Here is a 14048-nt window from a genome sequence, read left to right as displayed (position 1 = left end):
ATTAACCCCCCCCCCCCCCCTTAATTGTCATGGGGAAATGGAAATTAACTAATAGACTGTGCATCAATATAAATCCAGTTCTAACAACAATATACGTATTATGTTGTAACTGATTATTATTTGCACCGAGAGCATCTTCACTGTAAACCTCAATACGATCTAGACTAGAAAGTGTCCACTGAGAAAGTAAAAGCGGAAAATAGAGTAATATTACATTTACTTTCTCAGTTTTCTGACATTCACCTTGTGGTCTAAGTGGATACTTTGTCACAGATTGATATCACTAATGTTTCAATAGAATAGTAGCAATACTATAACAATGTTTCCCATTAGTATCATACATGCGGTACTTTTGATTATTTTCAAAGCCACTCAGACAATATGAGAACAGAGCTAGCTCTAACATATGCAGAGAGCAGTACTAGGGGGGAGTAGGACAGTTCCCCAGGGCCCCCGTATTTTAGGGGACCCTCTGTCCGGAGCTGCTCTGCTCCTGCTGTCAAACCTAAAAAGCCTCCACCGCCAGCAGCAGCGGAGGTTGGAGAGAGGCAGCAGATAGAGAGGAGTCCTGGATTGGAGTCCCAGCCTTCGTGTGTCCTTCTCTCCCTCCCTGAGGTAAGTGTGGCGGTGGGACTGGGGAGGGCACGGTGTGTGGGCTGACCGAGGGCTTAATCCGGCTCTGAGTCTGACCTCATAAATATATATATATTTTTTCTGCTTCGGCGATCCATCAGTGATCGTAATACTGTGAAAGTGCCATGCTCTGCAGATACTGTGACCTGTTGTTGTTACAGCAATCTCATAGTACGATCTCCCGGGTTTCAGACACCTGTAAGGCACTTCTATTGTTCCCATGCAGTACTTTCCCCGCCCATGGTAGCTATGGTATGTAATGTAATATAATATGTTTACGTTTATTTTCCAAAACGCTTTAGCCCAGAGTTCCTTGTTGTGATGGTGCAATGTAGTATCACCGCCGTGTGCTATGCATATAAGGGACCATTGGGTCGGTGTCCCTTCTCGCTCGGATCATGATGCCAGCACATACTTCTCGTTCATTCTGGTGACTAACACGTGACCTAACCTCCTCGCGTCATTTCGTTCCCGCGCCCGCCTGTTCTATACAATAAAGGGAGAAAACGGAACGTCATAGAGGACTCGTTTGAAAACGAGAATGACTTTGCCAATCAGGAGGGTGGATGCCCTTAGCTCACCCAATGACAGCGCAGCACTGTGTATAAATGGAGATGGCAGCGGCTGAATTCGATTCACTTTTCTTTCTACAGAACAGACTGAGGTGCTGAAGTGCGTGTTGAAGAAGGATGGCCAGGACAAAGCAAACCGCTCGCAAATCTACTGGCGGGAAAGCTCCCCGCAAGCAGCTAGCAACCAAGGCTGCCCGGAAAAGCGCCCCAGCTACCGGCGGCGTGAAGAAGCCTCACCGCTACCGACCCGGGACTGTGGCTCTCCGTGAGATCCGCCGCTACCAGAAATCCACCGAGCTTCTCATCCGCAAGCTGCCCTTCCAGCGCCTGGTGCGTGAGATCGCCCAGGACTTCAAGACCGACCTGCGCTTCCAGAGCTCTGCTGTCATGGCCCTGCAAGAGGCCAGCGAAGCTTATCTGGTGGGGCTCTTCGAGGACACCAACCTGTGCGCCATCCACGCCAAGAGGGTGACCATCATGCCAAAAGACATCCAGCTGGCCCGCAGGATCCGTGGGGAGAGGGCATAGATACTTGGCACTTCTAGAAACCCAACAACGACAACAAAGGCTCTTTTCAGAGCCACCAAATCTTTCTAAACGAGCTATAGCATCAATGACATAGTAGTGTTCACACTGGAGGCATGGTAAGGTGCCCGGTTGTCCGCTAAAGGCCTTAATTACCAGACACACAGCTTGTGTTCGCCTTCCGTCCTTCACAACATGGGGCACTTTAAAAAAAAAAAAAATCTGTATACGTATACAGACTTGAGCATAAGTTACATTACTAGCTATTATAATTGGACATTCTTTCATATATATATATATATATATATATATATGAGACTTAAGCATAAGGTACATTACTGGCTCAAGCCTCGGCTGTTTCTTATCTTCTCCGTGATTTGTCACCAGCCTGTTACTTGCACGAAACAGGCACAATCTTCATCTATCCAGGGAACGAACAGACTACCGGCCTTCACAGTAAAACGACTGATGTTAAGTACAAGAAAAGTCTCAGTTCTAGCTCCTTCATCTCTTTCCAGGGCTAGGCACAAGTCTCCCTTCAGATAAGCGGGGCATGTTACGCGGGACGGTAATGCAATATCACTACACACGTTAAACTCAATTTACGTCCCTGTTGTTAAGCGTAGAAAGGCCACAGTGGCACTTACACCTGTCCCGCTAATTCGGGCGAATAACTTCCATGTATACATTTTAAACATGAATCAGCTCTTTAAGGTCGGGGTGGGTGGCTCTGAAAAGAGCCTTTGTGTTTTAGGTAAAGTATTTTTTTGCCGTTGAATTACTTGCTCTTAGCTGGCTTGTGGCTCTCGGTCTTCTTGGGCAGCAGCACTGCCTGGATGTTAGGCAGAACACCTCCCTGGGCGATGGTCACCCCACCGAGCAGCTTGTTGAGCTCTTCGTCGTTGCGTACAGCCAGCTGCAGGTGGCGGGGGATGATGCGGGTCTTCTTGTTGTCGCGGGCAGCGTTTCCGGCAAGCTCCAGAATCTCAGCCGTCAGATATTCCAGCACCGCGGCCAGGTAGACCGGGGCACCGGCACCCACTCGTTCCGCATAGTTTCCCTTCCTTAACAGACGATGCACGCGACCAACTGGGAACTGGAGACCAGCCCTGGATGAACGAGTCTTGGCCTTAGCCCGGGTTTTGCCGCCTTGTTTACCTCTTCCAGACATAATAGCTAACGGAGCAAAAAAGCTTTACAAATACAGATGGAAACCTGCGAAAGTGTAAGTGTAAAATACCGCCCTCCTCTTATATACTCAGCTACCCGATGCTGTCTGCTCTGTGATTGGCCTGCTTACAAATTAACCAATGCAGCTCAAGTTTATCCACAGACCAATCCGTATCTGAAGGGTGGAGTCAACGATGCTGCTTTTCGTCACACGACAATTCTACCCAATAGAGTAGCTTACAGCAGCGATGCCTCGTTTGCATAAGATCCCTATAAATAGAGCAGCTATAGCCGACGTACGGCACTTTTGCACACAGTCATTTCTTCTCGAATTTGAAGCGGTTATTTGTTGATAAGCTACAATGCCAGATCCAGCAAAGTCTGCGCCGGCGCCCAAGAAGGGCTCTAAGAAAGCGGTGACCAAGACCCAGAAGAAGGATGGGAAGAAGCGTAGAAAGACCAGGAAGGAGAGTTACGCCATTTACGTGTACAAGGTGCTGAAGCAGGTGCACCCTGATACCGGCATCTCCTCCAAGGCTATGGGCATCATGAACTCCTTTGTCAACGATATCTTTGAGCGCATTGCTGGGGAAGCTTCCCGCCTGGCTCACTACAACAAGCGCTCCACCATCACCTCCAGGGAGATCCAGACCGCCGTACGTCTGCTGCTGCCTGGAGAGCTGGCCAAGCACGCCGTGTCCGAGGGCACCAAGGCCGTCACCAAGTACACCAGCGCCAAGTAATCTCCCCTTCTCCCACCCACACCAACACAAAGGCTCTTTTCAGAGCCACCCACCTTCTCTCTAATCGAGCTGTAACTATGATGGTTTTTGCTGTGTCCAGGCTCACGGGATAAGTGCACACCGACAGACATAACTGACTTGTGACGTACCCTCTAGCTATTGTTAACCCTACTGGTTCAGAAAAAAAAAAAAAAAAAAAATGCCTTTACTTACCACTTGCAAAGCTGCATTCTGTAGTTCTCTTTCTAGGATCTGAATCCAGTTTCAAATATAGGACCGGTTCGTTACATTGCAGATGTCACTGGTTAAATAAATAAATAAATAGAAAAAGAAAAGATACATGCGACCCATAGGGCAGCAATGTTCCCCGTGTGCAGCTGCCGAAAATCGAAAGCATTCTGTTGGATGGAAACGTTGCAAAGTACTGTTAAATTGTAACAGTTGGTGCCTTTAAACATCACATTCGAATTTTCGATGAGCACCGTTGCCAATGGATCACTGTCTTTCTAAATGAAGGGTGCAGTATGTTAACGTAGCTCTATTGTACCCAGTTACTTCTGTGACTCGGTTCCGTTTCGATGCATTTAATTAAGGGTGAACACGTAATTCCTGCTCAGGCAAACTCGGTTCCCACTGTAACACACACACACACACACACACCGAGTCCGGGAGCTATGGAAACGTTAAAGTAGTTGTGATTATCAGAAGCAGTTTCCCAGTGGGAATGTTTTTGGTGATGTTTTTAATTTCCCGCCGATATCTGAGCGACTCTCATTGTGTGGGTCCTTTGTCGTTACCAATTCCCCCACTTTCAAAGTGAACATATACAATGTATCTATATCTATTCCACGTATAATAAAATGTAAAAAAAATAAAACTATTATCGTCGGGACCGGTCTGGTCATTACGTTTCATCCACACAAATATTCACCACAACGTAGCTGAATAGTTTAGTTCTCTAATCAAGCTGAAATGTTACACTGGGTATTAACGAAGAAAACAATACCAAGAGAGCAGTTCATATAAATCTAAACATAAAACAATATCTTCTAGTAATGAACGAAAGGAAAACAATAAAAGGGTTGTGCTTATGAACGAATGGCAAGGCGATACAAGACTCCGCCTTTAAGTCCAAGTCACCCATCAGGTCCGCTCTTCCACTTTATAAAAGCCGCTGACAGGAAACTATACTCATTCTTACTGTTTGTCACAGAAGGATTTTTGAGAATGTCTGGAAGAGGTAAAGGCGGAAAGGGGCTCGGCAAAGGAGGCGCTAAGCGTCACAGGAAGGTTCTCCGTGACAACATCCAGGGCATTACCAAGCCTGCCATCCGTCGTCTAGCTAGGCGAGGGGGTGTTAAGCGTATCTCTGGACTCATCTACGAGGAGACCCGCGGTGTGCTGAAGGTGTTTCTGGAGAATGTCATTCGTGATGCCGTCACCTACACCGAGCACGCCAAGAGGAAGACTGTGACCGCTATGGACGTGGTCTATGCTCTGAAACGCCAGGGCCGTACTCTCTATGGGTTCGGGGGTTAAATTCCCAGGAGCATCTCACTCAGTCACCCACACACAAAGGCCCTTTTCAGGGCCACCCATCTTTTCTACGAGAGCGCTGTTCCAACCTCCCTGTGTAATGCGGCTATTTGCCGGGTCCTAATATGAATTCATTCCCTCACACTAGCCGCACCGTTAGTGGATGCAGGCAGTGAGGTGCCACGGGTGCAGTGGTTCCTTTTTAGTGTCGGTGATTGTGTAATTTGGTAATCCGCAATTTGTTGACAGGGTTGCGGTACAAACCACGCTGGTAGCGACCACTGCACAGAGGCATATACGTTTTCCGGACAATTGTGTTTGAAAGGGTCACGATGAATGCAGATTTAACAACGATCCAGTCCGCCTTTCTCTGCGTTTTACTAAGCTCTATATACTGTGTATATACTCTTGCACCACACGATTTGCAGCAGTTACTCCAGCTGGGGATAATTAAAAAAAAAAAAAAAAAAATACACGAGGCTGAGCTAAAGAGTTCTATAGTGGTGAATCACGCATCTTCCCTGACAGCTCTGCCACAGATTGCGCTGGCCCTATACAGAGGATGTAGGGCAGAACCGGCTGGGCGGTATGGTGCCACAGGTGAATGCGCCCCCCGGTTTACAGTGATTCATTGAAACGCGCACCAAAACGCTATATGCGCTATGAAGCGTTTATTAAAGAGTTGATACTTAACTTGTTTCATTATTCCCACTTCCAAGCACATCTGTAGAATTGTGAAGTGACTGAATTTAAGGGGCAAGCTACAACATTCTGGTGCACCTGTTGATGACTTACTGAAGGGCGCAGCCATCAGGCCACGCCGTGCGCTCACAGCTCTGTCGAGAGAGGGTGGGTGGCTCTGAAAAGAGCCTTTTGGGGGGAGAACAAGGGAGCGAGGATGCGGCGGTTCAGCCATTACTTCTTTGCCGCGGCTTTCTTGGGCTTGGCTGCCTTCTTGGCCGGACTTTTTGCGGCTTTGGGCTTCGCCGCCTTCTTGGCCGGACTCTTGGCGGCTTTGGGTTTCGCTGCCTTCTTGGCCGGACTCTTGGCGGCCGCCTTCTTCGGCTTCACCGCTTTAGGCTTCTTTGGGCTTTTGGCAGCTGCAGCCGCCTTTGCTGGCTTCTTCACCTTCTTCGGGCTCTTGGCTGCACTCGGAGCTTTCTTGGGCTTCTTCGGGGATTTGGCCACTTTCTTTGCAGCAGGTTTCTTGGGCTTCAGAGACTTCTGGGCGACCTTCTTGCTCTCCGCCTGCTTCTTATTGAGCTTGAAGGAGCCGGAAGCGCCGGTGCCTTTCACCTGGGTGAGAGTTCCTTTGGTGACCAAACTTTTCACGCCCAGCTTCACGCGGCTGTTGTTCTTCTCCACATCGTAGCCTCCGGCAGCCAGAGCTTTCTTCAGGGCGGCAAGAGAAACCCCGCTGCGCTCTTTGGAGGCGGCCACGGTTTTCACGATCAGCTCGGAGACGCTGGGTCCAGAAGACTTGGCGCTTTTCTTGGCTCCTCCAGCAGCTTTCTTTGGCTGCCTCTTCTTTTTGGCTGCGCCCTCTGAAGGCGGAACAGCAGCGGCGGCGGGTGCGGTCTCTGCCATGGTACGGTTGGATAGATCAGCAACAAAAAAAAACAAACGCGGTATCGTTAAGTCACACACAGTCAGTGCCCTGAGCAGCTGATGTCTCTTATATAACCTGCCGGATGTGCTGTGATTGGCTGATCAGAGGGGAGCGTTCTGTGCTCCTATTGGCGGAACAAGCAGCCGTGTAAACCTTGTCCTAGCTTTCGAGTTTGTCAAGATCTGCTCTCGCCCTGTGTTTTGCTAGCGCAGAAAAGGTGCATTTTTTATGGCATGAGAGGAACAGAGGACCGGTTCTCTTCACCACCTTCGTTCTCCAAGGTCTCCCCTAACACCATATGGCAACCGCTAGCTTAAGCGCTAAGAAGGAGGCCAGGATTAGCCAGTGGCAGCTGACCCGCACCAGGCTAGATGTGCCCGGCATGGAACACATCTCTCTTCTTCTGTGAGGAGAATATGTCCATTCGGGACTTTTTTGCCTCCTTCTAGTCCAGAGGATGACAAAAGTCGCCTGCGGGACACTTTGTGCAGGACAGGGAGCATATTCAAACGCATTTAGATGATTTGTGAACTCCTGTACACACATTTGGATAACACAGGCAGGTGGCATCATGGTACTGGCACACACACAGGCAGGTGGCTTCAAGGTAACGGCACTCTTGTCTAAAGAATTCTTGCTACTGTGACAAGGTCAAAATACTTTCTAGACTCGACTGCTGGGATTTTTGTTTTGGTTCTGAGGAGTTTGCTTGTCGCTTCCTGTAATAGCCCATACAGCTAGTACGATGGCTATGGTTATCTAGTCCCATGTCTTGCTGCAATGAAATGGACCTCTAGCCAAGAGGAATGACGTTACAGTACTTGGGTCAGTAGCTCAGATCGTGATTTTGGTGCCAGAACTGTTGAAAATCTCCAGTATGAGGAGGCGTCCAACACATTGGACCAGGGGGCCAGCCATGTGTTACATAAAGATGTCATCGTTAATCTAGCAGAGAGGGCAGCCGACATCCACACTCCACAAGAGCTCAGGTGGATAACACAGGCAGGAAGCATCCTCATATGTTATCTAGCCACTCTGGCTACAATGACAAGCTCAGGACACCTAGCATATTCCATTGTCTGGTATTGTTCTGGATGTGAGGAATGCTGGTGACACTGGCACTAAATTGTCTCAAAATAATCCATGTAGCTATGTGACATTCCATGGCCTCGCCACGTTGACACGGTTGTGTTTTGAAAAAGGCAGAGAAGGGAGCCGAAAGTAGAGATTAGATAAATAGAGGATAGAAAAAAAGGAAACATATTTGTAGGAAGAATACTTGAACATCAGTGGTGCACCAACAAATAACTGTTCGAAAATAATAGTGTTACTATATGTTTTTTTAGACCAAGTAGCGTCCTAATAAATGCAGCCAGCATGGATACTGTAGGTGCAGAGGGGCGCCTGATATGAAGCATGCGGTCCAGTGGTAAATCACCATGCTGGAGGAGAGACTGGCACCTTTTAGAGGACACCATGAGCAGTTAGGCCCACCAACTTGCTGGCCAAGATTAGAGAAAAAAATCAGCCAAACTGTGGAGAATTTATATATGGCAAAAAATATGTATTGGCAAAGATTTCCCCCAAGCAATTGTTCTTCTGCACAAGAAAGATGCCACACCGGATATCTATTTAAAATGCACAGTTGAAATTAGCACCTGGAGCAAAAGACTGAATAGCGAGCCCAAATTTAGTAGTACACTATATTGGCCCAATGGAAGCGGTGTGCGAGTATCATTATGATGAGCATCACATTAGACTTTACATTTTACAGAGGAGGATAGGAGGAGGGAGAGGACTACTTTGTCCGCTTTCTCTACCTGCTGCCTCATGTCCTGACTATCCCTGCCGTTCTTACTTCTTGCCTCAGGTCTCCTTACCCAGCCTTCGTGTGTCCTTCTCTCCCTCCCTGAGGTAAGTGTGGCGGTGGGACTGGGGAGGGCACGGTGTGTGGGCTGACCGAGGGCTTAATCCGGCTCTGAGTCTGACCTCATAAATATATATATATTTTTTCTGCTTCGGCGATCCATCAGTGATCGTAATACTGTGAAAGTGCCATGCTCTGCAGATACTGTGACCTGTTGTTGTTACAGCAATCTCATAGTACGATCTCCCGGGTTTCAGACACCTGTAAGGCACTTCTATTGTTCCCATGCAGTACTTTCCCCGCCCATGGTAGCTATGGTATGTAATGTAATATAATATGTTTACGTTTATTTTCCAAAACGCTTTAGCCCAGAGTTCCTTGTTGTGATGGTGCAATGTAGTATCACCGCCGTGTGCTATGCATATAAGGGACCATTGGGTCGGTGTCCCTTCTCGCTCGGATCATGATGCCAGCACATACTTCTCGTTCATTCTGGTGACTAACACGTGACCTAACCTCCTCGCGTCATTTCGTTCCCGCGCCCGCCTGTTCTATACAATAAAGGGAGAAAACGGAACGTCATAGAGGACTCGTTTGAAAACGAGAATGACTTTGCCAATCAGGAGGGTGGATGCCCTTAGCTCACCCAATGACAGCGCAGCACTGTGTATAAATGGAGATGGCAGCGGCTGAATTCGATTCACTTTTCTTTCTACAGAACAGACTGAGGTGCTAAAGTGCGTGTTGAAGAAGGATGGCCAGGACAAAGCAAACCGCTCGCAAATCTACTGGCGGGAAAGCTCCCCGCAAGCAGCTAGCAACCAAGGCTGCCCGGAAAAGCGCCCCAGCTACCGGCGGCGTGAAGAAGCCTCACCGCTACCGACCCGGGACTGTGGCTCTCCGTGAGATCCGCCGCTACCAGAAATCCACCGAGCTTCTCATCCGCAAGCTGCCCTTCCAGCGCCTGGTGCGTGAGATCGCCCAGGACTTCAAGACCGACCTGCGCTTCCAGAGCTCTGCTGTCATGGCCCTGCAAGAGGCCAGCGAAGCTTATCTGGTGGGGCTCTTCGAGGACACCAACCTGTGCGCCATCCACGCCAAGAGGGTGACCATCATGCCAAAAGACATCCAGCTGGCCCGCAGGATCCGTGGGGAGAGGGCATAGATACTTGGCACTTCTAGAAACCCAACAACGACAACAAAGGCTCTTTTCAGAGCCACCAAATCTTTCTAAACGAGCTATAGCATCAATGACATAGTAGTGTTCACACTGGAGGCATGGTAAGGTGCCCGGTTGTCCGCTAAAGGCCTTAATTACCAGACACACAGCTTGTGTTCGCCTTCCGTCCTTCACAACATGGGGCACTATAAAAAAAAAAAAAAATCTGTATACGTATACAGACTTGAGCATAAGTTACATTACTAGCTATTATAATTAAACATTCTTTCATATATATGAGACTTAAGCATAAGGTACATTACTGGCTCAAGCCTCGGCTGTTTCTTATCTTCTCCGTGATTTGTCACCAGCCTGTTACTTGCACGACACAGGCACAATCTTCATCTATCCAGGGGGAACGAACAGACTACCGGCCTTCACAGTAAACGATTGATGTTAAGTACAAGAAAAGTCTCAGTTCTAGCTCCTTCATCTCTTTCCAGGGCTAGGCACAAGTCTCCCTTCAGATAAGCGGGGCATGTTACGCGGGACGGTAATGCAATTTCACTACATACGTTAAACTCAATTTACGTCCCTGTTGTTAAGCGTAGAAAGGCCACAGTGGCACTTACACCTGTCCCGCTAATTCGGGCGAATAACTTCCATGTATACATTTTAAACATGAATCAGCTCTTTAAGGTCGGGGTGGGTGGCTCTGAAAAGAGCCTTTGTGTTTTAGGTAAAATATTTTTTTGCCGTTGAATTACTTGCTCTTAGCTGGCTTGTGGCTCTCGGTCTTCTTGGGCAGCAGCACTGCCTGGATGTTAGGCAGAACACCTCCCTGGGCGATGGTCACCCCACCGAGCAGCTTGTTGAGCTCTTCGTCGTTGCGTACAGCCAGCTGCAGGTGGCGGGGGATGATGCGGGTCTTCTTGTTGTCGCGGGCAGCGTTTCCGGCAAGCTCCAGAATCTCAGCCGTCAGATATTCCAGCACCGCGGCCAGGTAGACCGGGGCACCGGCACCCACTCGTTCCGCATAGTTTCCCTTCCTTAACAGACGATGCACGCGACCAACTGGGAACTGGAGACCAGCCCTGGATGAACGAGTCTTGGCCTTAGCCCGGGTTTTGCCGCCTTGTTTACCTCTTCCAGACATAATAGCTAACGGAGCAAAAAAGCTTTACAAATACAGATGGAAACCTGCAAAAGTGTAAGTGTAAAATACCGCCCTCCTCTTATATACTCAGTTACCCGATGCTGTCTGCTCTGTGATTGGCCTGCTTACAAATTAACCAATGCAGCTCAAGTTTATCCACAGACCAATCCGTATCTGAAGGGTGGAGTCAACGATGCTGCTTTTCGTCACACGACAATTCTACCCAATAGAGTAGCTTACAGCAGCGATGCCTCGTTTGCATAAGATCCCTATAAATAGAGCAGCTATAGCCGACGTACGGCACTTTTGCACACAGTCATTTCTTCTCGAATTTGAAGCGGTTATTTGTTGATAAGCTACAATGCCTGATCCAGCAAAGTCTGCGCCGGCGCCCAAGAAGGGCTCTAAGAAAGCGGTGACCAAGACCCAGAAGAAGGATGGGAAGAAGCGTAGAAAGACCAGGAAGGAGAGTTACGCCATTTACGTGTACAAGGTGCTGAAGCAGGTGCACCCTGATACCGGCATCTCCTCCAAGGCTATGGGCATCATGAACTCCTTTGTCAACGATATCTTTGAGCGCATTGCTGGGGAAGCTTCCCGCCTGGCTCACTACAACAAGCGCTCCACCATCACCTCCAGGGAGATCCAGACCGCCGTACGTCTGCTGCTGCCTGGAGAGCTGGCCAAGCACGCCGTGTCCGAGGGCACCAAGGCCGTCACCAAGTACACCAGCGCCAAGTAATCTCCCCTTCTCCCACCCACACCAACACAAAGGCTCTTTTCAGAGCCACCCACCTTCTCTCTAATCGAGCTGTAACTATGATGGTTTTTGCTGTGTCCAGGCTCACGGGATAAGTGCACACCGACAGACATAACTGACTTGTGACGTACCCTCTAGCTATTGTTAACCCTACTGGTTCAGAAAAAAAAAAAGTGCCTTTACTTACCACTTGCAAAGCTGCATTCTGTAGTTATCTTTCTAGGATCTGAATCCAGTTTCAAATATAGGACCGGTTCGTTACATTGCATATGTCACTGGTTAAATAAATAAATAGAAAAAGAAAAGATACATGCGACCCATAGGGCAGCAATGTTCCCCGTGTGCAGCTGCCGAAAATCGAAAGCATTCTGTTGGATGGAAACGTTGCAAAGTACTGTTAAATTGTAACAGTTGGTGCCTTTAAACATCACATTCGAATTTTCGATGAGCACCGTTGCCAATGGATCACTGTCTTTCTAAATGAAGGGTGCAGTATGTTAACGTAGCTCTATTGTACCCAGTTACTTCTGTGACTCGGTTCCGTTTCGATGCATTTAATTAAGGGTGAACACGTAATTCCTGCTCAGGCAAACTCGGTTCCCACTGTAACACACACACACACACACCGAGTCCGGGAGCTATGGAAACGTTACAGTAGTTGTGATTATCAGAAGCAGTTTCCCAGTGGGAATGTTTTTGGTGATGTTTTTAATTTCCCGCCGATATCTGAGCGACTCTCATTGTGTGGGTCCTTTGTCGTTACCAATTCCCCCACTTTCAAAGTGAACATATACAATGTATCTATATCTATTCCACGTATAATAAAATGTAAAAAAAATAAAACTATTATCGTCGGGACCGGTCTGGTCATTACGTTTCATCCACACAAATATTCACCACAACGTAGCTGAATAGTTTAGTTCTCTAATCAAGCTGAAATGTTACACTGGGTATTAATCAAGCTGAAATGTTACACTGGGTATTAACGAAGAAAACAATACCAAGAGAGCAGTTCATATAAATCTAAACATAAAACAATATCTTCTAGTAATGAACGAAAGGAAAACAATAAAAGGGTTGTGCTTATGAACGAATGGCAAGGCGATACAAGACTCCGCCTTTAAGTCCAAGTCACCCATCAGGTCCGCTCTTCCACTTTATAAAAGCCGCTGACAGGAAACTATACTCATTCTTACTGTTTGTCACAGAAGGATTTTTGAGAATGTCTGGAAGAGGTAAAGGCGGAAAGGGGCTCGGCAAAGGAGGCGCTAAGCGTCACAGGAAGGTTCTCCGTGACAACATCCAGGGCATTACCAAGCCTGCCATCCGTCGTCTAGCTAGGCGAGGGGGTGTTAAGCGTATCTCTGGACTCATCTACGAGGAGACCCGCGGTGTGCTGAAGGTGTTTCTGGAGAATGTCATTCGTGATGCCGTCACCTACACCGAGCACGCCAAGAGGAAGACTGTGACCGCTATGGACGTGGTCTATGCTCTGAAACGCCAGGGCCGTACTCTCTATGGGTTCGGGGGTTAAATTCCCAGGAGCATCTCACTCAGTCACCCACACACAAAGGCCCTTTTCAGGGCCACCCATCTTTTCTACGAGAGCGCTGTTACATCCTCCCTGTGTAATGCGGCTATTTGCCGGGTCCTAATATGAATTCATTCCCTCACACTAGCCGCACCGTTAGTGGATGCAGGCAGTGAGGTGCCACGGGTGCAGTGGTTCCTTTTTAGTGTCGGTGATTGTGTAATTTGGTAATCCGCAATTTGTTGACAGGGTTGCGGTACAAACCACGCTGGTAGCGACCACTGCACAGAGGCATATACGTTTTCCGGACAATTGTGTTTGAAAGGGTCACGATGAACGCAGATTTAACAACGATCCAGTCCGCCTTTCTCTGCGTTTTACTAAGCTCTATATACTGTGTATAAACCCTTGCACCTCACGATTTGCAGCAGTTACTCCAGCTGGGGATAATAAAAAAAAAAAAAAAAAAATACGAGGCTGAGCTAAAGAGTTCTATAGTGGTGAATCACGCATCTTCCCTGACAGCTCTGCCACAGATTGCGCTGGCCCTATACAGAGGATGTAGGGCAGAACCGGCTGGGAGGTATGGTGCCACAGGTGAATGCGCCCCCCGGTTTACAGTGATTCATTGAAACGCGCACCAAAACGCTATATGCGCTATGAAGCGTTTATTAAAGAGTTGATACTTAACTTGTTTCATTATTCCCACTTCCAAGCACATCTGTCGAATTGTGAAGTGACTGAATTTAAGGGGCAAGCTACAACATTCTGGTGCACCTGTTGATTA

General features: G+C 48.1%; 9 protein-coding genes across 10 annotated transcripts; 6 read left to right on the top strand and 3 right to left on the bottom strand.

The window, feature by feature from the left end:
• Positions 1-1322: 1322 nt before the first annotated feature.
• On the top strand, positions 1323-1788 carry LOC146054791 (histone H3). The gene has a single exon (XM_083168095.1). The coding sequence runs from the start codon at positions 1323-1325 to the stop codon at positions 1731-1733; it is 411 nt and encodes a 136-aa protein (XP_083024221.1). The 3' UTR covers positions 1734-1788.
• A 720-nt stretch (positions 1789-2508) lies between these two features.
• On the bottom strand, positions 2509-2901 carry LOC146054851 (histone H2A type 1). The gene has a single exon (XM_083168159.1). The coding sequence runs from the start codon at positions 2899-2901 to the stop codon at positions 2509-2511; it is 393 nt and encodes a 130-aa protein (XP_083024285.1).
• A 361-nt stretch (positions 2902-3262) lies between these two features.
• LOC146054868 (histone H2B 1.1) lies at positions 3263-3643 on the top strand. The gene has a single exon (XM_083168174.1). The coding sequence runs from the start codon at positions 3263-3265 to the stop codon at positions 3641-3643; it is 381 nt and encodes a 126-aa protein (XP_083024300.1).
• Positions 3644-4870: 1227 nt separating this feature from the next.
• Positions 4871-5182, top strand: LOC146054808 (histone H4). Its single transcript, XM_083168109.1, has one exon. The coding sequence runs from the start codon at positions 4871-4873 to the stop codon at positions 5180-5182; it is 312 nt and encodes a 103-aa protein (XP_083024235.1).
• A 912-nt stretch (positions 5183-6094) lies between these two features.
• LOC146054831 (histone H1-like) lies at positions 6095-6812 on the bottom strand. Of its 2 annotated transcripts, XM_083168135.1 has the most exons (2): positions 6167-6812; positions 6095-6133 (listed from the first exon to the last, which is right to left on the bottom strand). In XM_083168135.1, exons 1-2 carry the CDS (start codon positions 6764-6766, stop codon positions 6095-6097), a joined length of 639 nt encoding a protein of 212 aa, XP_083024261.1. In that variant the 5' UTR covers positions 6767-6812. The 2 variants fall into 2 exon arrangements, with proteins under 2 accessions (XP_083024261.1, XP_083024260.1); XM_083168134.1 differs by having other exon boundaries at positions 6095-6812.
• Positions 6813-9409: 2597 nt separating this feature from the next.
• LOC146054785 (histone H3) lies at positions 9410-9875 on the top strand. The gene has a single exon (XM_083168090.1). It carries the CDS (start codon positions 9410-9412, stop codon positions 9818-9820), a length of 411 nt encoding a protein of 136 aa, XP_083024216.1. The 3' UTR covers positions 9821-9875.
• A 702-nt stretch (positions 9876-10577) lies between these two features.
• Positions 10578-10970, bottom strand: LOC146054853 (histone H2A type 1). Its single transcript, XM_083168161.1, has one exon. The coding sequence runs from the start codon at positions 10968-10970 to the stop codon at positions 10578-10580; it is 393 nt and encodes a 130-aa protein (XP_083024287.1).
• Positions 10971-11331: 361 nt separating this feature from the next.
• Positions 11332-11712, top strand: LOC146054870 (histone H2B 1.1). Its single transcript, XM_083168176.1, has one exon. It carries the CDS (start codon positions 11332-11334, stop codon positions 11710-11712), a length of 381 nt encoding a protein of 126 aa, XP_083024302.1.
• A 1240-nt stretch (positions 11713-12952) lies between these two features.
• Positions 12953-13264, top strand: LOC146054809 (histone H4). Its single transcript, XM_083168110.1, has one exon. It carries the CDS (start codon positions 12953-12955, stop codon positions 13262-13264), a length of 312 nt encoding a protein of 103 aa, XP_083024236.1.
• Positions 13265-14048: the final 784 nt, after the last annotated feature.

This window comes from Crinia signifera, unplaced genomic scaffold (genome assembly GCF_055691185.1).
Source record: "Crinia signifera unplaced genomic scaffold, ASM5569118v1 HAP2_SCAFFOLD_279, whole genome shotgun sequence".
Classification (NCBI taxonomy): Eukaryota; Metazoa; Chordata; class Amphibia; order Anura; family Myobatrachidae; genus Crinia; species Crinia signifera.
This window is presented reverse-complemented; position numbering and strand designations above follow the sequence as displayed.